The sequence below is a fragment of the Gobius niger genome (assembly GCF_951799975.1).
Source record: "Gobius niger genome assembly, chromosome: 2".
NCBI classification, from domain to species: domain Eukaryota; kingdom Metazoa; phylum Chordata; class Actinopteri; order Gobiiformes; family Gobiidae; genus Gobius; species Gobius niger.
In genome coordinates, this window is record NC_136853.1 from 41,042,098 (window position 1) to 41,069,723 (window position 27,626).

Genomic DNA, 27,626 nt, shown 5'->3' on the forward strand with positions numbered 1-27,626 from the left:
CTCGTATCTGAACTCGTTGCAGTCTGGAGGTCTCCGAGTTCACAAGTTGTAACGGTGCGTTCCAGGCAACTGGTAAATGTACCACTTCCTACTTGGAAAAATGCCTTGGAACGCTCGAACTGGTAATTACAACTTGTAAACTCAGAAACCTGAAGACTGTTATAAGTTCATATACGAGATGAAGACGGTAATGGGGCCCCCAGTGGTGAAGCGCAGCTAATGTTAAAACTGTAACAAAACCACTGCATCAGTGATGTGAACGTTACTTTTGGTCACAGCTTTAACATAACGTTATGTCGCATGCTTGTAATTAGATCTGGTTTGAAGAAACGTTCATATATTCAACGTTAGCATCGTATGAGCTAACTGTTTAGCAGTTTTGTTTACGTATGACTTCAATCACCTGGAACGCACTGAAGTCGTAACTGGTAACTTTCAAGTGGGCAAAATACCAGTGACCAGTTGCCTGGAACGCACCATAAGTGCCACTTCGAGCAGCTTTCCAACCCTAACACAAGCAGGAGGTAATGCATTTGTCACACACAGTAGTTAACTACTTCCGGGTCCAAACTGTTGAGAGCTCCACTGATAAACACAGCAAAAAACGCAGCATTATCTGAATCTCCTGCTGAAATAACAGCCAATAAAAAGCCAAAAACTGTTTTACACCTAGTTCAAACAATATATCTATTAAAATTAATCATTAAATATTGTGGCCATACCGCCTTTGCAATGCCCAATCCTGTCAGACCTTTGCAGCTAGCAGGGAAGGGCCTGGTCGGTACTTGGATGGGAGACCATTTGGTAACACCAGGAAGCCTAGCGAATGTAGTGAGTGAGTGAGTGGTTGGTGGTGGTCGGAGGGGCCGATGGCGCAGACTGGTTGCCTCGCTTCCATCAGTCTACCCCAGGGCAGCTGTGGCTACAATAGTAGCTTACCACCACCAAGTATGGAGTGAATGAATAATGCAATGTAAAGCGTCTTTGAGTGTCCAGAAAAGCGCTATGTAAAACTGATGCATTATTATTATTATTATTATTATTTATTATATCTCACCATTTCTCCTGGTAAAATGAAGATTTTTTTATATTTAAAATAAGCCTTCGCTGTGTATGAAAGAAATAATTTGATAATTAATGCCAGAAAAGCAATCCAAAGTAAATGTAAAATTTCTTTGTGATCAGATGTTTAGAAAGACCCTTGTCGTCGGCTCTACAGCAGGTTAAAATCAGCTAAATCCCATTATAGTGAATACGGATGAAGCTCCGTTGGACCGGAAGTGAAGCGATGACATCATCACTTAAAAACGTATATCAGTTGCCTGGAACACACTATTAGTGCCTATTCCGATTTCCAACCGAGTCATAATTTTTTTTTTTCCTTTTTGTGGTCTATTCTTTGGAAATAGATTGGGCATTCATTTATGAGATTACAGTGACTCCAAATCATAAATATTTTTACTGAAGCGTATAGTATTTCAGTAACTACGAGTAAAAGGACTCTGAGAAGTGCAGTTTCTTCAGAAAGTTAAACGTGACTGATTACTGCTCAACTACTACACTCTGCATGTTTTACTACAGCAGACGCATGTTTGTCTCCGCATTAAATAAAGCAAGAGTGAAGCTTTGGGATTATTTTTCCCCACAAATCTTTGAGCTCCTGGTTTCCATGGTAACGGCCTGTCTCAAAACTCATTTGCCATTTTCACTTCGCCCTGTTTTATTTTAATGGAGGCGCAGAGACTCACGCTGCGTTCTGTTTCTCCTTAAAGGTCGAAACTCGGACGAGGGAAATGTTTTTGTTTTTCGTTTTATCCTTTGTTCCTGTTGTCAATTTGGAAAGTTCACTCACATTGAGACAAATGCAAATGATTAGGTCAAAGTCATGCAAAACACGGACCTTATTATCTTATTTTAATCCCCCCGACAGTGTGATTGTATTGAGTTCCTGTTAAGTTTCATGTGGTAAATCATTGTTTCTTCCCCAATAGTCAAAAGTGAGGCAAACACGCTTTAGGCTGATCTAAAAGTGTCTCCTAAAGCCATTTTTTTTCTCTCATTTTTGCCTATTTATATAATAATTACAACAATATAAAAGCCCAAGGACGCTCACGGGCTGACTGAAGAAAGGGTTTGATATAGTAATACTGTATATTGTGTGTGAGGAGGAACAATCAATCAAAACTTAATTTATAGAAGGCTTTTCATACAAGTTTGTAGTGCAAAGTGCTTTACAGATTAAAAACAATTCCTGACCACCCACCCAACCAACCACCCAAGCAAATAGAAGCAGACAATAACACTCATACTCACCCTACCCCCTCCCCATAGCACACACGCACACACACAATCTTGTACTGCTATCTTAGGACACTCATAGACATAATGTATTACCCCGACCCTAACCCTGAACCCTAACCCTAACCCTAACCTTAATTATATCCCTAATCTAAACCCAATTCTAACCCTAAAACCACATCTTGACCCTCAAACAGTCCTTCAAATAAGTGAGGCCGCCCAAAATGTCCTAATTTTCCAAAAATGTCTTCACTCTGTTGGTTAAAAACACACTGGTCCTCACAATGTCATTATTACAAGAACACACACACACACACACACACACAATCTTGTACTGCTATCTTAGTGAGGACACACATAGACATAATGTATTACCCAGACCCTAACCCTAGGGCCCCTAACACTAACCTAAATCCTAAAACCCAATTCTAACTCTAACCCTAATACCACATCTTGACCCTCAAACAGTCCTTCAAATAAGCGAGGACCGGCCAAAATTTCCATTTATTTTTATTTTCACATAAAACATCATTGCGTAATGTGACCAAAGTTATAACTGCTTACACTTGTATTGCGCTTTACAAGCCTGTGTCACAAGTTTCTCAAAGTTCACTGTAGTCATTATTCATTCACTGTGGTAAGCTTCATTTACCACGTGGCTATAATATGTTGTTTATGTTGTCAGTGGCCCTGCTGGACACGTGTGGAAGTTGCCCCCTAGTGGCTGGAATGAGTATACTGGTGATTTAGTTAAAAATCATAACTCCGCACTGGAATGGGCTAGAGACTTACTTTGTTTTACTTTTTTTGCCATACTCAGGTATTTGTGCTCTACAAGTCAGAGATCTCGCGGGCCGTAGTTTGAGGACCACTGCCTTACGTAAACGTTGGCTGGATTCTATTCCGTTGTGTTTTTGTCCTCTGAACTACATCACGACTTTGTGACCTCAAAATACAGGGCTGAACCTCTTAATCCCCACCTGAACTCAGCACATCTCCAGTTTGGCATTACCCACTTCTTGAAAAAAGTGTCAAAATAGCGACAAAAATGAGACAAAAACAAGGAAAAAAATGTCAAAAAAGTGACCACAGCACAAAGAAAAAGATCCATTTGGATGAGTTTTGTGGGTCTTTCATCTGAGGCGTTGCACTGGCCTATAGGCTGTAAGCTCCAGTCGAGAAGCTTTTAGATTTGGGTAAAGCCAAACTAGAGAAAATGCACTCGGCGGGGGTTTAGAGGTTCTCTTTGAAGCAGCATTCTTCCAGTAATACTTGAGCCTGTAGCTGGTTTGCCATGGCCAGTTGTTGTGCAGTGGTTTTGTTCTGTCTGGCCTGTGACGGGTGAAGTTGTGTGTTGAATCGAAGCAGGTCAGATGAAGTGTCACCGTCCCCCGCTGTGACCTCATGTGGAAACTCCAATAGACACCAATACTGTCCACTCATGTGTGACAGTGGACAGTTACAGCAGCTGCTCAAAACTGATTGGAATTAAAGAGACGTGGCCTGGTTTCTGTAAACCAGACTTCATTGTTGTCTTGCGGTGACTCTGTGTAGATTTATGTGTGCGGGTTTGCTCTTTGTGTGGTCGATTATGTAAGGGGGAATCCTTTTTAGCCAGCAATGTAAGATCCATCAACAAAGATTATTTTGAGATGAAATGCCTCATCTAATCCACAGAGATTATGGATCAAATGTCGATAAATGTACGAAGCAAATGAAACCTAATGGCAATATTCAGCATCATTTTTTGTTATTTTTCCATCACATTATCTTTGTTTTTCATATCTTTATTTAGAATATTGTCAAACCATCTTTATTCTTTATTGACCCGATAATGTAGTTGATGATCCTCACCTAATGAAGACTGATGAAGTACAAAAGCATAAGAAACTTTGCCTTATGAGAATGAACAGGGAATCAATATCTCACTTTACACCTTAGAGACAATGATGGATTATGGGTAATGTGGTGACCTTGTGGTAATTGACAGTTTGACCATCTGCTCTCTTTAATCTAATCCAGTTACAGCTCACTTGCAGGGCTTCGGTGAACATGCACTAATCATCTAAATGACACTATACTAGTTTAATATACCACTACACAATACTACGATCAATAGAAATTGGGGCTGAGTGTCTTTCCAAAACACCTGGTAACGGCTACACCAGAATAAAACAACAAAACAATGATACAAAGAGTCGGACATTAACAGCTGGATTGTTCTGAAAGCTCCTCTTGTCTTGTCTCTCCACACAGGCACGTTGAACCAGAGGCTTTGGGGGCAGCGGTACCCGTCCTGTAGCAGCGTGCGTCAGTCTCCGGTCGACATCGATGAGACGTTCACGCCGGTCCGACTGCAGTACCAGAACCTGCAGCTAGAGGGCTGGGAGCGCCTCATAGCGGAGAGCAGCACCGCGCGCAACAACGGCACCACAGGTACGAGTCACTGATGGAAAAGACTGATTTCACTGACGTCGCCACTTTCGAAAAAGAGACTATGGTTTCCCTGAGGCTTAGAGCAGAACATAATTCTATTGAAGACAGTGTTATTATGTTTAACACAGTCTTTGGGCCCATCCGTATGAAACAAAAACTTCAACTGCGAAAAGTCATCTCGGTCTGCAAAAAAATGTCATTTCTATACTTAAAGTTCAACAAGTTGTGATTAAATCTTACAGGCTGGACCGGTGTGCGGCCATATTGAAAATTAGCTAGTCATGCGCTGGACTACTTCTTGTGAATAAATGTTTGGGAGCGCTCTTGCGGTCTCTGGCGGTGCAAAAAAGTATTTTCAATGGCATGGCAAATTAAAGCCGCCAGTTAACTGGTTAATCGGTTAACCATGAACCATGAACATCCCTAGTACAGATGCTATTGGCGGAATATTCCTGTAATTTAGTAGTTACTTAGAGTCATAAGTCGCTACTTTTTTCACCTGCTTTAAGCCCTGAGGCCTATGCAACGATGCGGCTAATTTATAGATTTTTTTTATAGGACATAACACCCTATCGGGGTGCTCGAGCTGGAAGCGCAGGAGTAAATCTGTTTCCATCCTCTAAAAATGCACATTTTTTATTCACAAAAATCAAAAACCTCCCCAAGAGAGTGGATACACTTTTTATGCGAAATAAGGATTCATATTGCGAGATTTGGCATTTCTATGAAACTACAAAATGCCGCTATTGTGTTTTGAACAGTGATTTTGCGCATCATGCACACACCCTCATCATGGAAAACACATAAAGAAATGCATATGATCATAATGCACAGGAGGAAGAAGGAAGTCTTTTTTATTTCTTTAACCCGGCATGTTTCTGCCATTTTACCGTTGTTCCGTGTACCATCTTTCTGTGTAAACATCTCATGTTACAACAGTGACTTACAGACAAATATAGCATAACATTGATTGTCATTATATTAAAACACATGGGGCCCGATCTTGTGTCTCAAAACGCAGACGATAGCGTGACATTTTGTGCTCAGTAGGAGCGCACTTTGTGATCTTGCCACTCCAGACTTAGCACATTTAAGTGGGTGGAGATACACATTTTCCTCCAACCAGATCGACTCCGCGTCCAGGAGAGTGGTTGTGGGGGAGTGGGGGGTGAACATGTGCTTTTGTTTTGCTTCGCGTTCATGCCAAGCGCGGCCGATCCGCGCCACAGCGGACGCTGTAGCTCTTTTTCTCTCGAGACGTGAACATCGTTTAGCTCAAGATGGGGTAAATAAAGTTTTTAGTTTGACCTGTGAGAGCCTAAGGCTTAAGAAAGAACGCAAGACAGCGCAATGTAAACGAGGAAGTGAATGTCAGCCGTGTTTCCATCAGTGCAGTCACCTCCTCTTGTGACGCCCCCTCACAGGTGGCGGAGGCGAATGGCACATATAGCTCCGCCACTCGGAAAATAATTCGCCAAGAGCCTGCGCCGCCCCGTGCGCCACCACAAGATCTGGCCCATGGTGTTCTGTTTCTCTCTCCTCCGCTTTCTGAAATAAATGGGATATTAGAGATGGAAGATATGAAAATGTTGCATGATTGTTCCATCACTGTAATCCGCCCTTAGGAGAAAGGAGCTTATCTTCAGAAAAAGACGTGATTCTGGACTCTGGACTGAGCTGCGTGTCTAAAATGGGGACACAGTCAGAGAAAAAGATATGATTGAGGAGGAATAAACAAGAAAACACAAATTAAATCGGAGATAGGAGACAATAAACTGCAGAGGAACAGGGACAGTGTGGGTTCATGGGTGATGTCAGATGGATAAGCCTGGTAATATTACCACTGCACTGGCTTTTATTATTCAACATTGAGGGTGGTAATATTGAAAAGATGGAAGACATGGGCTAAGTAAAAAAAATAAGTCCTGTCAAATAGGCTAGACAGGAGGTGAGTGTGAGTGAGTGAATGTTGTTTGTCGGTCAAGGACAGACGCTGTTCAAATGATGAAGAATATGTTGCCGCATTGATTAGAGAAGCAAATTAAGATTTATCAAATATCTCTGAATAGTTTAAAGTAAATCAACTGTCTCTTATTATACAAAATACTGGATAATGATTATGACTAACTTTTAGCACGAATAAAAAAAAAGGGATGATTAAGAGGATGTAGAAGTATCAATCGATGGCATCAGAATTAGCCAAACAAAAAATCACTGTAGAACAAAAGCGGACCTGGAAATATATAGTACTCCAAATGTTGAATACTCCGCTGACAGCTAGTCGGATCTGCTGTAACAGGTTGATTTTTTCTCCCCTATTTCTTCCTATTTCACTCAATAAACATGAATAAGTCACATCCGGGTGAATTAAGCTACATTTAAACAGTGGGTCTTTCCATTACCTTGTGTCTGTTTCAGTGGTGATAGACGTCGGGGGAGAGTTCTTCGTGAGCGGAGGGGGGCTGAGTGAAAGGTTCAGAGTCGGCAGGATCACCTTCCACTGGGGGCGCTGTAACGCTACGTCAGTGGGCTCCGAACACAGCCTCAATGGGATGAAGTACCCGCTGGAGGTAGGAATTACTCCTAAATGCCAATACACATGTCTGAAGAACACTATGTTAACTTATCTCATGTGTTTGCCTTGCTCAGATGCAGATCTACGGTTATGACGCGGACACTTTTGGAAATATCGATGAAGCCATTAACTCAGACGGGAGGATCGCTGCTCTGGCTGTGCTGTTCGAGGTCTGTGTTTCTTCTTCTGTGGCCATTTATTGTCTAAAATTACATTCTTGTTCAATGTAATGTAAAGTTATGTAGAGTTATGTTTTATCCTCAGACGAGCCTGGATGAAAATGAAAATCTGACTTCCGTGGTCAACGCAGTGAACACCGTCACTCGATTTGGTACGTCTCTGTGAAGCGATTGATGTTAAAAGCTCATTCAGTCAGGGTAGGGAATAGATATGAACAACAACAACATTAAAAACAAATACTTCCGGGGGAAAAAACTAATTTAGAGCATTGTTGAGTAGAAAATGTAATGTATGGGGATGTTCCTTTAACCTCTTAACCCCCACATGAACTGAGCACATTTTCTCCTGTTCAGCTTTACCCAAATCTCAAAGCTTCTCTTCTGGCACTTACAATTTATAGGCCAATGTGATGCCTCATTTGAAAGCTGAGACCTACAAACCTGATCGTAACTTCTTCGTCGCATTTTTTAAGCGCTTTTAGGGGTTTTGGACACTTTTTTGTTGCTTTTTCATCACTCTTAAGTTGTGTGTTTTTGTTACTTTTGCCACTTTTTTGCTTTTAGATTTGGGTAAATGTGCTCAGTTCATGTGGAGGTTGAGTGAGGATGAAATTGTTTTGAAATAAAGACCTTCAGAGTCACAAGTGGAGTCACATATTAAACAGTTGGGCAACACTTTATTTTACACTACCCTTGATGCATTTTACCTGCCAAATTTAGTGCAATGTTATGTTCTATGAAACAATGTGTAATAAATTGTACCTATGTAGTAAATACACAATGGAATAATGTGTATTAGTTTGGAGGTAACAAGAATCCTAACTCTAAACCTAACCTTAAAGCCACACCGCGTAGAATTTTACTTACAAATAAAATTGAAATACTAGCATTTATTTTATGATAGAGCGTTTCATCATTGGAAAAATACCTCATAAATGTACAAACAAACATGTGAGCGGCTCAGCTCTCCTAAGACCTGACTGTAACTTTACAGGGAGTGGGTACGTCTCCAGCTCGTCTCCATGGAGATGTGACTAAAGTCAGTAGAATTTCAGATTAAATTAGGTTAGGTCCTCATCTACATCCATTCTTAGATTATTCACTGCAGAAATAGCATTTTTCTAAGTTGAGCTGGTCAATAAGAGCATATTTTGCACTGATGGCACAGTATAGTCCAAAATGTTATGCAGTGTCCCTTTAAGCCCTAATCCTAAGGGTCTTATGTTTTCATTATTCCACTGTGTATGTACTACATAGGTACAAGTTATTACAGATTGTTACAAAACAGATAGAATTGTACTAAATCTAAATAGGTACAATGTATCAAGGTCGTGTAAAATAAAGTGTAGCCGTACAAAGTAAGTCAAGTTTATTTCTAAAGCGCTTTTCACAGATAATCACTAAGTGCTGTACAAGAGAATAGGTAAGAACAAACAATTGACAAGTGACACCAGTCCAAAAGACCATCAACTAAAAGCTTTCTTAAAGAAACACGTCTTCAGATCCTTTTTAAAGGGTGAACAGAGTCAGGCCAGAGGTGGAGACGGGGCAGGGCTAACATGTGGCTGGCGATCGCTCATGCCGTGTCTCCCCCTAGTATTACATCTACACTTCCATACACTGAGTGCACACAGGGCTTGGTCAGTCGTGCTTTGTTCATCTTTTAACCATTTGCTTTTTTGTGTTTCCAGGTAAGACGGAGCCGATTGAGCCGTTTGCCCTGCGCACTCTGCTGCCGAACAACACGGACAAATACTACATCTACAACGGCTCCCTGACGGTTCCGCCCTGCTCCGAGACCGTGGAGTGGGTCGTCTTCAAACACACTGTGCCCATCTCTGAGACACAGGTCAGTCATGGGAAAGGAGACAGTGGGGGATGATATACAGTGGTGCTCAAAGGTTTACATACACTGCTAGAATATTTAAGAAGAATATGAAAGATAACACAAAAGAGTTTGATCAAAAGTTTATCATATCTATAAACGACTCTTATAGGCATACATGGAATTGTGATCGGTCTATATTATCAGATCCAGATTTCTGTCTGTTTTTCTTAAAGAAGATGATAATGAATTTACAAACACTTTTATGGGAAACAACTATGGCCTATTTAAGAGGATTAGTTATTGCTTATTGCTCAGCTAAAAATTAAATAAAATGAGTGAACAGCAATGTCTTGAAACAGAGCTGAAACACGCTGAACTGGAACTGGTAATGAAGTTAATTGGGCAAAAGTATTGAGAACGAGAATGGCACTTAAAGCAATACTAAGTAACTTGTTTACCTTAATGAATCCTTTTCGTAGTCCCTGTGGGGGTAATACAAGTGTTAGTGGGATGATTGGGCGGTCTTTCATCTCCCCACAATTGCAACTTGACTGCCACCAGCCCGGGCAACCAATACACGAAGAAGAAGCTAACAGGCTAACGGGCAAAGCTAACTGTGGGCTCGCGCCACTTAAACAGCATTTACAGCCAAGTTTGAGTGAAAAAAAATATTTTTCCATTGTGTAATTGGATGCACAATATCCCTCTCTCCCATTGTCTTTTCTGTCAGCGTAGTATTTACTCTCATGGACAATTAATAAGTTAAAAAATCGCATCATGCTACGACACCTGCAGTGATGCTTATGGCCTCTAGGGGCGTGAGTTACTTAGTACTGCTTTAAGGTCCTTTTGACTCAAAATGCAGAAAAAAACATAAAGTGTACGAACAGGCCAATAGAACAGGGAAATATCTTGCACACTCATAAACTCCTCAACTCCCAACTGAACCGAGCACATTTTCTCCAGTTTTGCTTTAACCAAAACCATAAAGTGCGACTAAAGCGTGACAAAAAACGCTGAAATACGCAATTTAAAAGTGCCGACAACACGGGGGAAAAGATCTGCTTATGTCAGTTTTGTAGGTCTTGGCTTTCAAATGAGGCGTGACACTGGCCTAAATGTATATCCTGTAAACTCTCAGGTCAAGAAGCTTTAGGATTTGGGTAAAGCCAAACTGGAGAAAACACGCTTGGTTAAAGTGGGGGTTAAGACGTGAACAAAAAAGTTTCTAACAAAGGAATGGTTAAAGACAACAATGAGAAGCTACTGTATGTTGCACAAATGTGAAATTACAAGAGTCTTTAGTGAATATTACTCATCATTATGTACTACCAATTCAACAATTGTAGAAAGAAATATGAAACGTTTTTGAAAAGTTAAACCTGCCTATAGCCCTAAAGTTTTCATAGCTTATTTTTATAGCTTTTTACTTTTATTTTTGTACCCAGAAAAAATCCTTGTTTGTGAATCTGTTCTCAAACCATGGCAATAAATACAATTCTGATTCTGATTCTGATACTTCACTATCTGAGGTGGACAGACTGAGTTGTGAGAAGTTGTTTCTGTATTTCATTATGATTTAAGAAGAGCAAACTCAGTTGCTTGACCATAAATGGCTCCAAAACTAACTATGAGTGAAAAAAAAAGATATTGTTATTTCATAGATGTTATTTCAAATTGTCCAAAAAGTTCTGCCAGGGTATGTAAACTTTTGAGCACAACTGTATATTTGTTGAATCCTTTTGTGAAATTGCAGGCGCTGTATCAGTTTGTCTGTAGATTAAAAGCTTTACTTGACCGAATAGCACGTGTTCTTTTTGGATTGTGCCCCCGTCAAGCGCTCTGTCATTAACATAATATGGATTAGATCAGTGCGTTGCATAATGTGGTGCTCGTTTAGCCTTTGTGAGGTTTTGGCTTATCACAATAGCACTTGAAAAAAAGAAAATATATAAATGCATTTTAATGGTGGTTGTATTTGAAAGATGTTTGCCTGTTTGACATGCATTGGATATAAACACGGTTTGTAACGCCGGCTGTGGAAAATCTCCTTTGCCTTTTGACTTCAAAATTCAAAATAACTTCAAAGCCGTCTCTCCCAGTCAAAAAGCTTCCAATGAACTTACTCCCTCTTCCACATCAGGACATTAGTAAGATAACATCATCAAAGGTCACGGTGTCTACAGGTTTCTCAGGGCCTCTGTGTTTGACCTTTTCCACTGTGCTCAATTTAAGCTTATAATGACCGAATATTTCAGAAGAAAAGGGGCAGAGAAGAGCAGAACCATGTGTTAATAATTACTGTAATAATGTAGCAGGAACACTGATGATTCTTTCACATTTTTCCTGGGAGATTTCAGACACGTCGCTCCGTGGCCGCATTGGTTCACGTTTCTTTTAATCCTTCTCTTGATCATTGTCATTCATCATGAGGCTCTTTTTTCAACAGCATTAATAAAACAGCGGCACAAATACTGTACAAAGAAATTCAATCACAATAGCCTCAGTGTGGCGCCCCTCGAAGCATTTGATGCTCGATCACAGTACGTTATGAGCCTATAGCAAGTACTGTAATGAAGTACAGTGGATCTAATACACATACTAGTACTAGTGGTACTTGGGCTTCTTCAAGCGGTACTCAGGGTTATCTGCAATTTTAGACTTTATTCGATTTACATAACATCAAACGTGCTGTAGTTTCAAAGCTAGTTTGCTGCTGATGTGATGCATCCACAGTTTCTAGCTTGTGCTAATGTTCATCTCCTGCCCCCGGTTGGAAGTGTCAGAGAAGTGTCAGAGAAGTGTCAGAGAAGTGCGTTAATTTTCCCTCGTAGTGTTCACTTTTTGGGTCGTGCGTGCTTTGAGTGACTAGTGTGTTCTAATGAGCAAATGAGCAAACAAAAGTCCAAGACGTTTGGGAACTTTGTGCAAACCATGAATTGTGGTCAAGGTTTTGACAGCAGAGTCCTGCTTTTGAGAAAGTGTGCAATGTAGTTTGTGTCTTTCGTGACAGACAAGACTCAAACTTTCTGGATGGAATTTTGTGTCCAGGGGTTAAAGTCGGCCAGAACCATCCGCCACCTTGGGTAGTGAAAAAAATTGTGTCTGACAGACAATTACCAATACTAAATAAACAGGGAAGAGGAGCATATGGAGTTTATAGTTAATTTGCTGAAGCTGTGCTGAACAGATGTCCACTTTACAGCGAGCGAGACTGGAGGATTATGAAAAGAGTGGAGGTTTAATGTGCTTCAATATAACAGCATTCATCATGAAATCAGGAACTTTACAGACATAAACTAATCCAAAAACTGAGTCTCCTCTTCCCAAGGTTTTGCCCAATTTTGATTTGGCAACAATCGGCCTTATATTTGCGGTTTTAGAGATTCATTTGGGATCCATAATGACCATCACACACATGGCCTTTTTTATATTTCCTCTGATCTGATCCTCTGAGTCTGGTATAAAAGCAACACAAAACTCCAGAATCCTGGCTATAAAAGCAAAAGCAATATAAAGCACCTTCTGTTACATGCAACCTATACCTGATGCCTAGGCCTTTGTCGGCCTAATGTAACGTTCAGAGTCTTCTCGACATGAGTTCCACCACCTTCCAAAGTCCACTTTAACAACTGCCCACGGCTATTTAACTTAAAAACGCCAATGATGATGTTTCAACCACGAATGTCTTTACTAACTTAGTGTGTGACACAGCTCAAAACATTAAATTTGGTGAATAATCTCAAGCGTCGTCCCTTTTCCTGTCTTGTCCAGTTGGAGGTGTTCTGTGAGGTGCTGACTTTGGAGCAGAGCGGATACGTCATTCTCACTGATTACCTCCAGAACAACTTCAGAGCGCAGCCGCAGCAGTTTGTGGGACAAGTGTTTGCTTCCTACACCGGAGTCGAAGAGGTCCTGACGCCAAGTATGAAAACATTTATTATTATATTATCTGCAGCAGCTGGTACTCTGAAAATGAATCTGTCCTCTGCATCCTGGCATTCGTTCAAAAGCATTAGTACATTCTGCACAGACTCTTATGTTGTGTTTGTGGCCCATTTTTCTTCATTTTGTCTTGTTCCTGTCACTCTCCCCTTGTTGCAGCCTGCAGCTCAGAGCCTCAGAACGTGCAGGCGGACGCTCAGAACGACACGACTCTGGTGGTGACGTGGGAGAGGCCGCGGGCGGTCTACGACACCTATATCGACTGGTACCTGGTCACGTATCAGAGGCTCCAGGGGCTCAAGCAGAGGCGGCAGGAGTACAGGACCGACGGCGACCAGGACGTGGTGAGGAGGCAGAGCTGCTGGGGGCTGTGTTTTAGCAAAGGACGGCGGTTCTACCCAAGAGGAGGCCATCTAAGTGACAATTAACAAATGAACTGAAACAGGCCCAATTAAAGTAACCCCTAGAACAGCCAAGAGCCCTATGAAGGCTTTAGAAATCATGCTATTTGTATGTTTATCTATGTTTACTATTCAGTTTATGGTACACAGCGCTTTTCTACCTTGATTTGGCCCAAAGCGCTTTACAGGCCACCGTTTTTAAATACTGAGATATGTTCTTACCTTAGCTTACATCCTTACCATAGCTGTCTGGTCTTTACGCGTCCCCTCAGTCACGTAAACAGAGCAAAGATGGCGTTAGCATATAGCCTCTTCCTGCAAATGTATAGCTCCAAACTGAGGTGAAGTTAGTTGCTTTCCTTATTTAGATCTGGCTACATGAGCCTTTACACGATCCAAGTATAGTCACACAAAATTAAACATGTCGATATTCTAAGCGGATAAAAAGAGGAACTATATTGCAAGGCGTAGTAATATCATTATGCCTTGCAATATAGTTCCCCTTTTACAGAAATATATCTACAATATAGAGCAGCTGTGGGAGACTCTATGACCTCTCACTGTAATTTGCTTATAAATGATGATTTCGGTAAATACTGGTGAAATGTCACCAAATTAGATTCAAGGTAAGTTTCATATTTGAATGAATTCACTTGACCATTGGAAACTTGTTAATATTGTACTTGTCTACAGACCTGCTGTAGTGAGCCTGGCCAATACCCAATAGGGCATTAACATCATGTTCAAATCTTATTCTGAAAGGTTGATCATAGATGCTTGGGTCAGACTTTTTTCCGCTGCTGCCCCCCGACTGTGGAAAGGTCTGCCCCTCGACATCCGTTTGGCCCCGACTCTAAGCAGTTTTAAGTCCTCCCTTAAAACTCTCCTCTTTACACAGGCCTTTTAAAATGTTCAACTGTTTCTCCATTGTATTTTTTGTTTAATTGACGCAAAGTTTATTATGCCTTGTTTGTATTTGTATTCGTAGTTTTTATCATTTGTTTGTGTTGTGAAGCACTTTGGGCAGCCGTGGTTGTTGTAAATGTGCTATAGAAATAAACGTGACCTTGACCTTGACCAGACTGCTTTTAATGCAGGCTACTAGTTACCATAGACATGCGCTAGCCTAGCACTAGCCTAGCACTAGCCTAGCACCACTAAACTCTTCAAATATAAGGACTGCATGAAATAATAATAAATAAATAAAATCTCCAGAAATCAACAACACTCTGGATAACTAGGAAATGAGATAATAAATCAATAAATCATGTGATTGATATTGATTAAATGAACAGCTTCATATGTGTTTCTCAGGGAGCCATCATCTCCGGCCTCCTGTCCAACTGCAGCTATGTGGTGCAGGTGGTGTCTGTCTGCACTAACGGCCTCAGAGGGAGGTGGAGCGACCAGATCATTGTGGACATGCCTCAAGAGGACCCAGGTATGTTCCATGAGCTCAGGGATGTGAGAGTGTAATATCAAATCAACATGTTTTTGCAATTTTACTGTGATTAATTGTGCAGCCCTTCTTCACTACGGCACTGTTTTAATCTCTTCACATTTTATGCATTTATTTATTTTTTATTCTCATTTTAGAAACTGATTCGGATTCAGACACAGCCTTCAACAAAGAGGTACAGTTGTCATTTTTATTACATTTTGGCTCTAAGGTTATACTCGACAAATGGCACTTCATTAAACCAGGTCCAAAAATAGGTCTTGTTTGAAGTGGAGTAAGTTTTGTCTAAACTGGGAGTCTATACCAGAAAACCAGCTAACTTAAATAGATTAGCATGAATTAAATCATCTCTAACTAACGTGAATAAATTCTGAAAAAGCCCAAGTCCCGCCACAGTTTGGACAATGGTAAATTGGCATTGAGTTTGCAAATAATAGATTTTTGTAAGTGAAAGTGTGGGTTTCACAAGATAATCATGTTCCTTCTTGTTCATCAAACATAACTAATACATGTATGTACAGTAAAACTTCAATTTGATATGTTCAATTTAAATCTTCCCCTATGAGTTTATGTTTGGTTGAGACAAACATGTTAAACATTTTATGCGTCAGGCTGTTTCACACAAAGGCTGTATGAGAAGTAACTTTACCAATTAACCAGATGTAAATCACGGGAAATAATGGAACTTTCCTTTCAAGGTGCTCGGAATGAAAGGGATTTTACAAAAGGAGCATTTTTAATAAAAGCAGACAATGTCCCTTTTGTCGACTATGATAATTTCCTCCACTGGCGCAGTGAAGTATCTGAAGCCTGTATTACAGTTCTAGATTAGTTACTATAGAAGAACATGTGGTCTCGTAATTATGGTTAAAAAACGCACATGAACAGAATCATCTCGTATTTTCCACTGAGAAACTGGGAAATCATTTTAATGCCCGAGTTTCCAAGATGAGATTTAGCAACACAATTTTAATGTGTAATGTTCTCTTTTTTCTATTTAGCCTCATGCAAAATACATTTCTTCTAAGCCTCTACAGGGCACTCATTGAAATACTTTGAAATGAATAATTTCAACTTAAGAGTGTTATTGTTGGACACAAGTTTATTTCTGTTTTCATTATCATGCAGAAAGTCAGTGTGAGCCAAGAGACCATATTTGGTTCCTTTCCCTTTAAGGGGTAAAAAAAAAAATACAAAGGTTTATATATAAAACATACAAAAAGTACTTTCACGTCTCGGGCTGGTATTCGGGAGATGTTGTGTTTTGTGATACTGATGTTTGATGCTCACACCTGTCACAGGCGAGAGCTTATGTAATGTTTTGCTTACGTGCAGTGGGCGGGGCCAGTCACCTCCAGTATTGTTTGCCTAATTTTTTTTTTTTAATGGCAACATAAAAACTTAGTCCTAGGGTTTATTGGTTCTTTTGTCAAGAAAATTCTGTAAGTATGAATAATAGGTGCAACGGGCATGTCCAAATATGGACAAAACTAATTAACTTTAGGTTTAAAGGGACTATACAGAGTTTAAAAATGATAAAACTAAGTATTTTCATCCCCCTACATGTTCCAGCCATGTCCTAATGTGTAGAATGAGCTCAGACCTGCTCACTAGAGATGCGCGGGTCGACCCGCGGTGCCCGCGGATTTGGTCTGGTCGGGTACCTCAAAATTACGGCAAACTTCGGGTGCGGGTGGGTCGGGTTACAAAGCGCACTTTTTTTGTTTTGTCCTTATATTGTTGGCTTACTACATACAGTGCATTCTTATCCATAAATGCCACAAAAGTCGACTGTGTTTAGTTGAATGTTTAGTTTTATGGGGTAAATGTATCATTAGCATGTTATGTTTAGATGTCACCAGACCTATCGCTTCTGTATGACTTTGATCACCGCTACAAAAGCGTCACAATAGCCGTTCCCAAGCACCTAATGACACGTGCATGTGATGAAAGTAATGCATCAACAGGAGGCAAGGTGAAACTAAAATCAAAGACACAGCATCTTACTGACCTGAGGAGGGCAACCTCTTAGCGTCAGGTAAAGCTGCTCCACTTTAGTCCAAACTCCGTTTACTTGACAGAAAGACTCGTCCATGACGTGGTGGAAGTAAAGCCTCATGATAGTTTCTGCTCCTTGTTTCCTGATAAGTCCATTCGCGATTTCAAAGGTTCCTTAGCGGTGCAGTAAGTAGCAAAAAAAAGCATCAAGCGCTAATTCTCCTGTGAACTCGCCGTAACGTGACGCGCTCCCGTTTGAGTGATATCCAGCTGCAGCGTGACTCATGCAGCAGTTTTTTAATGTGCGCGGGTCGGGTCGGCAAACTGAGAGGCTTTTCCCCGGGTTGGGTGGGTCGGGTTTAAATTACAGCGGGTCGGGTTGGTGCGGGTCAGAAAAAAAGCCGACCCGCGCATCTCTACTGCTCACCAAATTTCCCTACGGGGACAATAAAGTATACAAACTTCAAACCACAACTGCCTCTAAAATCCTGCACTGTCACTCAAAAAGGTGTTAATTCGGGTCCGAAGTGCCGTCATGCACGAGCTTAATATAGAAGCTGCAGTTACGCAAAAGACCTGAGGTGGCAGTAGTGAGTATAAAATGACTAACTTGCATCTAGCCCCTTTAAGTGAACAGGAGTGTAATTTCACTTATTTCATTACGTCCTACAAAACCAACACATATCATCACTTTATCATCACAGCACAATTATTCACCAATATAATGTGTGATTTTAATCAACTTACCATGGTTAGTTTTCAGGTTATGTAAAGAAATGTACCATGGATTTAGCCAGACTTGGGTCTTCAGAGAAAACAGGAAGTTGAGAGAGTGACTGGTCTCCTCTGATTGGTCAAATTCCACAGTAGTGGGATCTGTGATGTAGGGTGATCTCTTCTGATTGGCTGAGTGAGGACTTCATGCTTCTTTACCTTATTCTGATGTGCAGCAGGGAGGCCATATGTAAAGTGTGCGGAAATTACCAAAAATAGTCACTTGCCCCATAAAGGGTTAAGCTAAAACGTGATATTCCCTTTTATACTGTTTCCATTGTTACATAGCTCACCATCTCTGGATATGCCATTACATATACAGAGGTGGAAACGAGTACTGGTTTCAAATTAACAAGTAAGTATTAAGACTTTTTTAGGAGTAGAATCAAGTCTGCTCAATTCAAAGCATGTCCAAAGTCTGTGGTGTTCATCATCAGAGGCATATTCTCTCTCTCACATCTGCGTTTCTCTCTTTAGGACTCACCCAGGCCAAACTGGGAGAAACCAAACACCCAAAACCAGTTGAATTTGCCCCCAGAAGACCACAGTCAGGTGGAGGAGGTCCCCGTGGAGCAGACCAGGGTCTACCAGAACCTGCCCAGACCCGGTCCTGCCGCGTTGCCCAAGTCCCGACTGGACCAGAGCGTGGTGAAGAAGTCCAAACCAAGCAAATCCAAGTCCAGAGACCAGGACTTCAACTCCATAGAGGAGCCAGTGAGGGTCCCTGGGGGGGTTGGCCTGGGTTTAGGGCCAGGTTTTGAGGGGAACGGGGCCATCTGGATCCAGGAGCCCACAGAGCAGCCGGGGTTTCTGTTCCCCGTGGCCAGAACGACAGCTCAGTCCACGGGCAGGAGGCGGATCACAGAGGAGGCGTCGCTGGCTGTGTCCCAGGTGAACAACACGTAACAAACAGAAGCAGCTTAAACACTTCACTCGGCATCAGGGGTGGGCAGGTTTGTGTCGCGGAGGGACGAGTTTCGCCATCGCCAAATCATCAAGGGCCGGGTCTCAGCACTGAAGCCCAAAGTAAAGAACCACTATCTGCAAATGCCTGTGTGCATTCAGTTCTGCCAGTTTTTTTTAATGTTAAAGTTTTCCACATTTTAACAGTAGGCGGGATAAGTGGAGCCAGTGGGTAAGTTGAACCACCCATTATAGATGAAAGTAAAACATTTTTATTTTTTATGTCAGATTTTAGATTTTATCTTTACATGATATGAACTCGCCAGACAACAAAAATGGGGAAAAAAGTGGAAAAGGCAGTTTTTAGAAACAAAATTGCAATTTTTAAATTCCAAAATGTCTGTAAATATTATACAGGCGAAACTCGGAAAACTAGAATATCATTGAAAAGTTCATTTATTTCCGTAATTCAACTTAAAATGTGAAACTAATATATGATACAGACTCATTACATGCAAAGTGAAATATGTCAAGCCTTTTTTGTTATTATTGTGATGATTATGATGATTATATAATTGTGATGATTGTTTTTAAAATATTTTAATTTCATGAAATTTTTTCATGTGGGTTTTTACAAGCTGACCCATAATAATCAAAATGAAAACAAACTAGAAATGCAATGGCTGCGCCATTGCGATTGACTGCGGAAATGCGGGAAGCGAATGCAGAAATTGCATAAACTCTTCAAATTGCATAATCAAATTTGCATAAACTGGTAAAATGCATAAAATGTCATGTTGTGTGGTTACTTTGCATAAATTATTAATATTGCATAAACTTTTATATTCCATAAACTGGTCAAACTGTTGAAATGGCCTCAGAGCTTGATTGGCAGAAGCTGCACAAATGGCTGAAAGTCCTGGAGTCTCCCCATTGGCTGGATTCCCCCATACACACCAATGCAAAAATTTCAAACTCCCGTATAAAAAAACTGGAAATCTGCAGAAGGCCATTTTTTTCTCAAAACCCACAAGTTGCAGAAGCTGAACATGCACAAAGTGCAGAAATTGCATAAACTGCAGAAAAAAGTGCGGAAAAGCATGGATTTGCGGCAGCCCCATTATAAGTCAATGGGAAAAATCTCCGACATTTTGGCCGATTGCGGAAAAAACGTAAATTGCAGAAGTCCCAAAAGTAATAGCACCCATCTCCTCAACATGCGGAACATTTTGATGCATAACTTGCATAAATTGCACAAAGCATGAAGGTGCTGAAAGCTCTAGAAAATCGGGAAAAAGATGGAAGAGGAATAATAATAAAGAACATGAAAACCAATAATTGACTGCGGAAGAATTCCGCAGTCAATCAATAAAGGCTTGACATATGTCACTGTATATGTAATGAGTCCATCATATATTTGTTTCACAGTTTAAGTTGAATCACAGAAATTAATGAACTTTTGAATGATATTCTAGTTTTCCAAGTTTCACCTGTATAATATTTATTGTGTACTGTTTTTACACAATAACCACTAAACACAAAAAGACTTAAGCAGGTATTTAGTTTCTTATTTGTGTAGTAATATTTATCTTGAGGGCCGGATTTGGCCCCCAGGCCTGACGTTTCCTGCACCTGCTCTACATCATATTTTAAAAAAAGTTAGTATAAAGACCAACACACACCGAGACACTTTCACACACGGCAAAAGAGCAGCCTCCTTTATTTGAGAGGACGCCCACCGAGGTTGCAGTGACGCTGGACCCCCCTGGGCCCAACTGGACCCCCCTGGGCCCAACTGGACCCGACTGGACCCCGCTGGACCCCCCTGGACCCCGCTGGACCCCCCTGGACCACGCTGGACCCCCATGGACCCCGCTGGACCCCGCGCCACGATTCAGTTCCGCTGAATCCAGACGCGGCGCCGCGGAAGAAAACACGCTTTTAGACATCCTGAAGAGGCACAGACACGGATCTGGCCTGTGACAGACAGGGAGACCGCCGAAAACTAGAAGCCGCTAGCCTTGCACTAGCCTTGCACTAGCCTAGCACCACAAAACTCTTCAAATAAAATCTCCAGAAATCAGCAACGGATGCAATGGACGGCACGGTAGCGCAGCGGTTTGCGCTTCACAGCTAGAAGGTCCCGGGTTCAATTCCCACCAGGACGGGGCCTTTCTGTGTGGAGTTTGCATGTTCTCCCCATGTCTGTGTAGGTTTCCTCCGGGTACTCCGGTTTCCCCTACCACTAAAAACATGTGCAATAGGTGAATCCTCCAGCCAGGTGATTCTGACCATCAGCCTGGCTCTACATCATGGAGATGGGTCCCTGGGCGCGGCACTGCCGTCGACCACTGCTCCTCACGGGTTGCCCCAGCGGCATCAAAGGATGGGTTAAATGCAGACAAATTTCCCTACGGGGACAATAAAGTATACAAACAAACAACACTCTGGAAATGTGGCCCTATGTCAAAAATCCTGAAATATCCCTTTAACACTATATAAAAAGGTCTATATTCGAAGTTTGTTCATGACAATGTGTGGAAGCGGTGCTATACACAGTAGCTGTGATGTGTCTCTCTCGGCCTTCCACCCCTTTAACCTTTAGCTGTCTTTTCTAATAAAGCCAACGTGCCAAAAATGGCCCCCGGGAGCTGCACTGCTCCAACAGGTTGCCCCAAATACAGAGGGAGAGCAGATTTTTATTCTTTACTCTTCAGGATCTCTGTTTCAAACGCTGTGACTTGAATAGGCACTGATTAAAAGGGCTTGTGATATTTAATCAGCAGTGATTTGCGAACATTTCACACCATGTAGGATGTCAAAAAATGATCTTGTTTTGTTGTCTTGAGTGGCTTACACTGCAGACTAGTTAAAAAGGCAGCATGTTATTTCGGAAATCTTTTAAAAATGTTGTTGTAAGAATGCTTTTGACATTGTTGCATTTTCATTTGTATCTGCGACTTCTCGTCTCCAGCCCTCGGACGTGGACTCGGCAGCTGAAGACTCGGGTTTGTTCACCCCTCTCTCAGAGGACGCCCAAGTCACAGACGTGTTTTATGAAGACAGTCTGCACTTCCCCAAGCCACAAACCACCTCTGCTCCCGTCACTGCCGCTCCAGGTCAGATGTTTGTCTGCTTTTGTTTGCTGTCGACCAAAGAGGCAAAACATATATACGCCAATGCATTGCCACGGTTATTTTGAGAGAGAATTTACTCTTTAATCTATTTTTAACACTGTATAATGTTATCATGCGGCAAGAATTTCTAAATCTCACAGATGTTCTTGTAAAATAAAGGCTCTTTTGTGTTTTTACTCAATCCATGGAGCCAACATCTCCCCCCATACCTTGCCTCTCTGTTGGCTAGTTACATAAACCTCTCTGTTCCCAAAGCTCGCTCATCCTTTGCTCAATTTTCATCTCAATTCTCTTCTTCTAACGGCAAGAATCATTTACAGCAAACTCGTAAACTCTCTTTATTTGTGTCAATTGCATCTTTCCTCGACACTCCAAGAGCAGTGTTTTTAGCTGTAACTATTCACTATCGCTTGACTGAACTGCCGTGTGATGCACCTTGGCCAGGTCGTGGTTCTCAATTGGCTGGTAAAAAAAAGTGTAAGTGAGTCATTATATTGCTCTTTTCTCTAAGGGTTAAGCATTTAAAGGAACACGCCACCATTTTTAAAAACTGAGATATGTTCTTACCTGAGCTCAGACGAGTTCACTTGTACCTGTCTGGTATTCACGTGTGCGCTCAGTCACCTAAACACAGGACAGACGGCGTTAGCATTTAGCCTCTCCCCCTCTCCTCTAAAGCTCCAAACGAGGTCAAGATAAAAGCTACCAAGCTCTTCCACGTTTTCCCTATTTAAATATGGTTACCTGAAGTGTTGCACTATTAAGTATAATTACACAAAATTAAACAATGTGGATTTTCTAAGCGGATTAAAAAGGGGGAACTATATTGTAAGGCGTAATAATACCTTAGGAGCACTTCGACATCCGCGCATTAATATCTTCACCTTACTGCGATATAGTTCCCTTTTTTATCTGAGGAGCATGAATCGTAAAGACCAGACAGGTACGCATCAACTCGTCTAAGCTCAGGTAAGAATTTAATATCTCAGTATGGAAAAACGGTGGCCTGTTCCTTTAAAGGGATATTTCAGGATTTTTGACATAGGGCCTCATTTCCTAGTTATCCAGAGTGTTGTAGATTTCTGTAGATTTTTATTTTTTACTTTTTTTATTCATGCAGTCCTTATATTTGAAGAGGTTAGTGGTGCTAGGCTAGTGCTAGGCTAGTGCTTGTCTATGGTAACTTGTAGCTTGCACTATAAACAGTCTGACCCAAGCACAGTGTGCCTGAGGCAAATCACTTATAACACCAGACTACTGATATAAATGTCTGCGTTGAGTAATTTTTGAAATATAACCATTTTGCATTTAAAAGAGCTTATATTTGAGCAGCATCAGCTTCCTGGTTGTAGCTACGCAGCGGTGGAGTGATCTGCTAGCTTATCGGATCTACAGTAGTTTGTTTACCTGCGGGCGGCATTACTACACCTGGAATTCACAAAGGAGCTTCTACAAATCAGATATGGCAACGTTTGGAGGACGACCCTGTAATTTTGAAGAGGTTTTTAATGCAGGCTACTAGTTACCATAGACATGCACTAGCCTAGCATTAGCCTAGCACCACTAAACTCTTCAAATATAAGGACTGCATGAATTAAAAATGTATCTATCTCAAGAAATCAACAACACTCTGGATAATTAAATGAGGCCCAGTTCAAAAATCCTGAAATATCCCTTTAAGGTCAATTCATTATGGATGATGACAATGACAAATTAGTCTGGCATCTGTCACAATCCACTCCAGTCACGCTGCATCAAACTGTCACTTCACATGATCGTCTATCCGTCAAACTGAGATTTCAGGCTGTTCATTTTTAGATGTCAGACACGAATGAAGATAAAAGGGAATAGTTTTTTGTCTAGAGCAGGAGTGGTGAGCTTAACTGTGCTTTCTGTTTCTCATGCTTTGCAGACAGCGCTGGCTCGGAGTGGGTCCCCGACAGAGAAAGCCCAGTCAGTCACTCCCTGGTCCACTCTGTGTATAAACCCTTCACTCACTCGCCTCTGCTGCGAGTCCTCATGCACACCACGCAGCCCATGTTCACCGGTAAGACGTGCACCATCTCTCTGCAACAACACCTGCTTTGTGCTGCGGTGGCGGGGCTGCGCTTTCGAACAGGGCTCCTGCACAGTGTTTGCTTTACCGGCAGCATTTCATCATTTCTTTGGAAAGTACAGTAACTCTCTTGAATGGGATAGGTCTGTGTTTGTTCTTTTGCGATGGAAAGAAAAGTTTTAACACTTCTAATAGGCCTACTGTGGCAAAACGTCAAAATTATTAATATTTTCTCTACTTTATGCTATGAGAGCCCAGGAAAAACAGCAAATACAGGACACAGCCCATCAACAATTTTGAATACATTTCTTTCAATGTTTCAATTTTTTGTGTACAATGAAAAGGTTATTAGTCACATTTGTAATTGTTAGTTGTGGACTAAACTCGTTCACTAAAGTTTCAGGAAGAAATACTGCTGTTTCTCGATTGATTTAAAGGCTTTATGATTAGATACACGGCACATAAAGGTCTTGTTCATTAATGTCTTGCAATATACTGAGGGACAAAACTAATTTCATACAACTACTAAGGGCGGACATAGAAACACTGCTTTTGTATTTAACCTAAGGCACCACTATATGAGAAAAATAGTTGTATAGATAACTGCTTTGAATTATTGTAATACAATTGTTTTTTCATCAAATTGTGTCAAAAAACTATTCAGTATTAAAGCAGTATTTAGTAACTTATTTACCTTAATAAATCTCCTTTTCGTAGTCCCTCTGGGGGTAATACAAGTGTTAATGGGATGTGTTAACATGTGGAGGGCCTTTAACACAATTGCATCTTTCCCTGCAGCGGGTCGGAGCCACCAGTACACACTAATAGAATCACGAAGAAGAAGCTAACAGGCTAACGGGCAAAGTTAGCGCCACTTAAATAGTATTTACAGCCAAGTTTGAGTGAACAAAATTATCTCCATCGTGTAACTGGATGTACAATATCCCTCTCTGCCTTTGTCTTTTCTGTCAGCGTAGTATTTACTCTCACAGACAATTAATGAGTAAAAAAATGTAACTTGCTACGATACCTGCAGTGGCGCTTACGGCCTCTAGGGGCATGAGTTACTTAGTACTGCTTTAAAACGAGGCTAAATTGGAACAAAATAAGGCTAATCATTCCTATTAGAACTTAACTTTTTTGCCATTTTGAAGTTAACATGTCTTTTACTACTTTTTTGGGTGGGACCCCAAAAATTGGCACATAAAATACTCGGGATCCCCATTGTATAAAGTTATTGTATCTTATGCTACTTTAGGGCAGAAAAAACATTTTAAGTTCATCAAGTTAATATGTATTTAACCTCATAGGCAAGGCAAGTTTATTTGTAGAGCACAATTCCTACACATGGCAATTCAAAGTGCTTCACAGTTGCATAAATACAAGACAGCAAATAGAATCAATAAAAACATCAACACAAAACTAATCAATTACAGTAAGAGGCAAGAGTGCAGATAAAATACTTTCAGTTATATGCATTTTTAAGTCTTGTTTAGATTCGCTCTGTCTTGAGAACTATTTTAAGTCTTGTTACCGCTTTAATCGAGCGCATTTTCTCCAGTCCAGCTTTATCCAAATCTAAAAGCCTCTCGACCTCACCTCAAGCCTCACCTCGCCTCACCTCATTTGAAAGCTAAGACCTACAAAACTTTTAGTTGCCTTTATTCGTCGTTTTTTGCGCGATTTTGCGTCCCTTTTTTGTAACTTTTTGTGGCTTTTATTTCATTGCTTTTTTGTCATGTTTTTGTTGCTTTTTCACTGCTTTTGGTTTTTGTTCAAACTGGAGAAAGTGTGTTCGGTTCAGGCGGGGATTAAGAGGTTACACAGTTTGTTTTAAGTATTTGAATTCACAAATGATATGCTGTTTTAAACTCAAAAATATACTTAAAAATGTAGCATTTTTCTTTTTATTTCATTTTGAAATCATCTTGTCCCGACCCCCACTTTAGGAAGAGAGACCTCGTACACCGAGGTCTCGTGGCTTCTTATAATATTTTGCTCCACCTTCTATTAGGTAGCAAGAACAACAATGTATAATGTATTAGAAAGTTACAAAAATATATTATTTTGTTCAGTAACTAAGGAATATAATATACCACTGACAAAAAATATGGTAATATATAAATCATTGCACTTTGTATTGAAATATCCAGTTGTCGTTTGGCTGTCGCTAACGTCGTCAAAACAAAACACGAGAGAATGGGGAAACAAAGGAAAAGGAAATCTTGGACTATTTTCAGCATATGTTTTGCTAAAAGTAACTCAAAATCGTTTAACTCAGCTTCATTTTTGAAACCATAATGTAATACAAACATATTACATTTTTACAGCTGTAGCTACTAATATAGAATGTATTACCATTTAAAGTAACTTGCCCAACACTGTCAAACTCTCTACGTTCTGTTCTTTGAAAGCTACATTGTGTACGAGCTCTTATAGTCTTCACTAAGGTCTAAACAGGCGACACATGGTCTCGGGCTGCTCTCTCCTCTGTTCCTGTCTGTGCTAAAGCCTCTGCTCTGGTGGCTCTGATGGTGCTGGCTTTTAATACTGGGAGATCCTTCTGAGATAAAAGAGAGAGAGAAAAGTCTTCAGTCTGCTGCTTCCCGCTATGAGGTCATTCTTTTGCTGCAGGATCCACTTGAACCCTCTCAGGCTGTGGTTTCTCTCTTCATTTGTGCACGGGGTTTTCACTGTGTATGGAGCGCCCTCTGGTGGTGGGTGTGCCTGATCTTCTCTTGACAGACTTCACACAAGTGATGGAAAAGTACTCAGTCGATGGGATTAATTCATTCGTGTTCGTGTTACAGCCAATTTGCACGTTGAACTACAGTTAAAGCCACATTGTGAGAAAAAAATCACAGAAGTTAAAAATTGCTTTACTGTGAGCATGCTCGCTCCCTCTCTGACCTGACTCGTAACATCTCCCGTCTCCATGGAGATCCTGCTGCTTCGCTCTGACTTTAGGCCAAACATGAGGTTCAAATGCTCCTCTTTCAAATGCTTTATGTTAATAACCCACTGCAGATTGTCAGTGTGTAGCCAAGCAACAGGAGCATTTTTGGAATCAGCGGGGTTTACGTGTGTTATGCTGCGCTCATGTGAACTGGAGAGCTCGCTTTCCCTTCACGTCATTGTCCCCAGTTGGCTTGTGTTCATGTGCTTTTTATATCGGGAAGTGAGGATTTTGATGAATAATAAAACGTCTTTTATTGCTGATTAACTGAGCTGCCCATTTCAGTTACGTTTTAGCGTCTCAAAAGCTTAAAAAAATTGCTTGTTAATTTTATATATCATGACATTTTAAAGCTGCCCTCAGCCGTACTCCTGGAATGTGTAGGTTTCCTCCGGGTATGAAGGTTTCCCCTACCACTAAAACATGTACAATAGGCAAATGAATGAGAGTGTGTTTGAGAGTGCGAGTGAGGGATGACGGATGGAAACTAGCCCAAGGCTACAATCCAGCGTGGCAGGTTTACATGCATGAGTCTCATGTATGTTCCTTAACACATTGAGTGCCAAAAACGGAGAAACTCGTCTTTGCCTCGGGGGGTTTGAATTGCAGAACTAGACCCTCTAATGCACCTTATGTGTGATTTTGGCAGCTCTGTGATGAACAGAAGTGAAAGAAATGACG

At 41.0% G+C, this 27,626-nt stretch overlaps 1 protein-coding gene and 1 long non-coding RNA gene across 3 annotated transcripts in view; one reads left to right on the plus strand and one right to left on the minus strand.

Moving 5' to 3' along the window:
• The window catches only part of ptprz1b (protein tyrosine phosphatase receptor type Z1b), a 112,131-nt gene that overhangs the window by 63,036 nt on the left and 21,469 nt on the right, over positions 1-27,626 (plus strand). For both annotated transcript variants that reach the window (XM_079552374.1, XM_079552375.1), the window contains exons 3-14: positions 4,555-4,734; positions 7,153-7,304; positions 7,384-7,479; positions 7,574-7,640; positions 9,180-9,337; positions 13,091-13,241; positions 13,421-13,605; positions 14,977-15,103; positions 15,259-15,296; positions 18,371-18,784; positions 21,771-21,915; positions 23,846-23,980. In XM_079552374.1, the coding sequence (XP_079408500.1) occupies positions 4,555-4,734; positions 7,153-7,304; positions 7,384-7,479; positions 7,574-7,640; positions 9,180-9,337; positions 13,091-13,241; positions 13,421-13,605; positions 14,977-15,103; positions 15,259-15,296; positions 18,371-18,784; positions 21,771-21,915; positions 23,846-23,980 (1,848 nt within the window). The remainder of the gene's footprint in view (positions 1-4,554; positions 4,735-7,152; positions 7,305-7,383; positions 7,480-7,573; positions 7,641-9,179; positions 9,338-13,090; positions 13,242-13,420; positions 13,606-14,976; positions 15,104-15,258; positions 15,297-18,370; positions 18,785-21,770; positions 21,916-23,845; positions 23,981-27,626) is intronic.
• Positions 1-27,626, minus strand: part of LOC306960204 — a 50,136-nt gene that overhangs the window by 16,052 nt on the left and 6,458 nt on the right. The window lies entirely within an intron of this gene.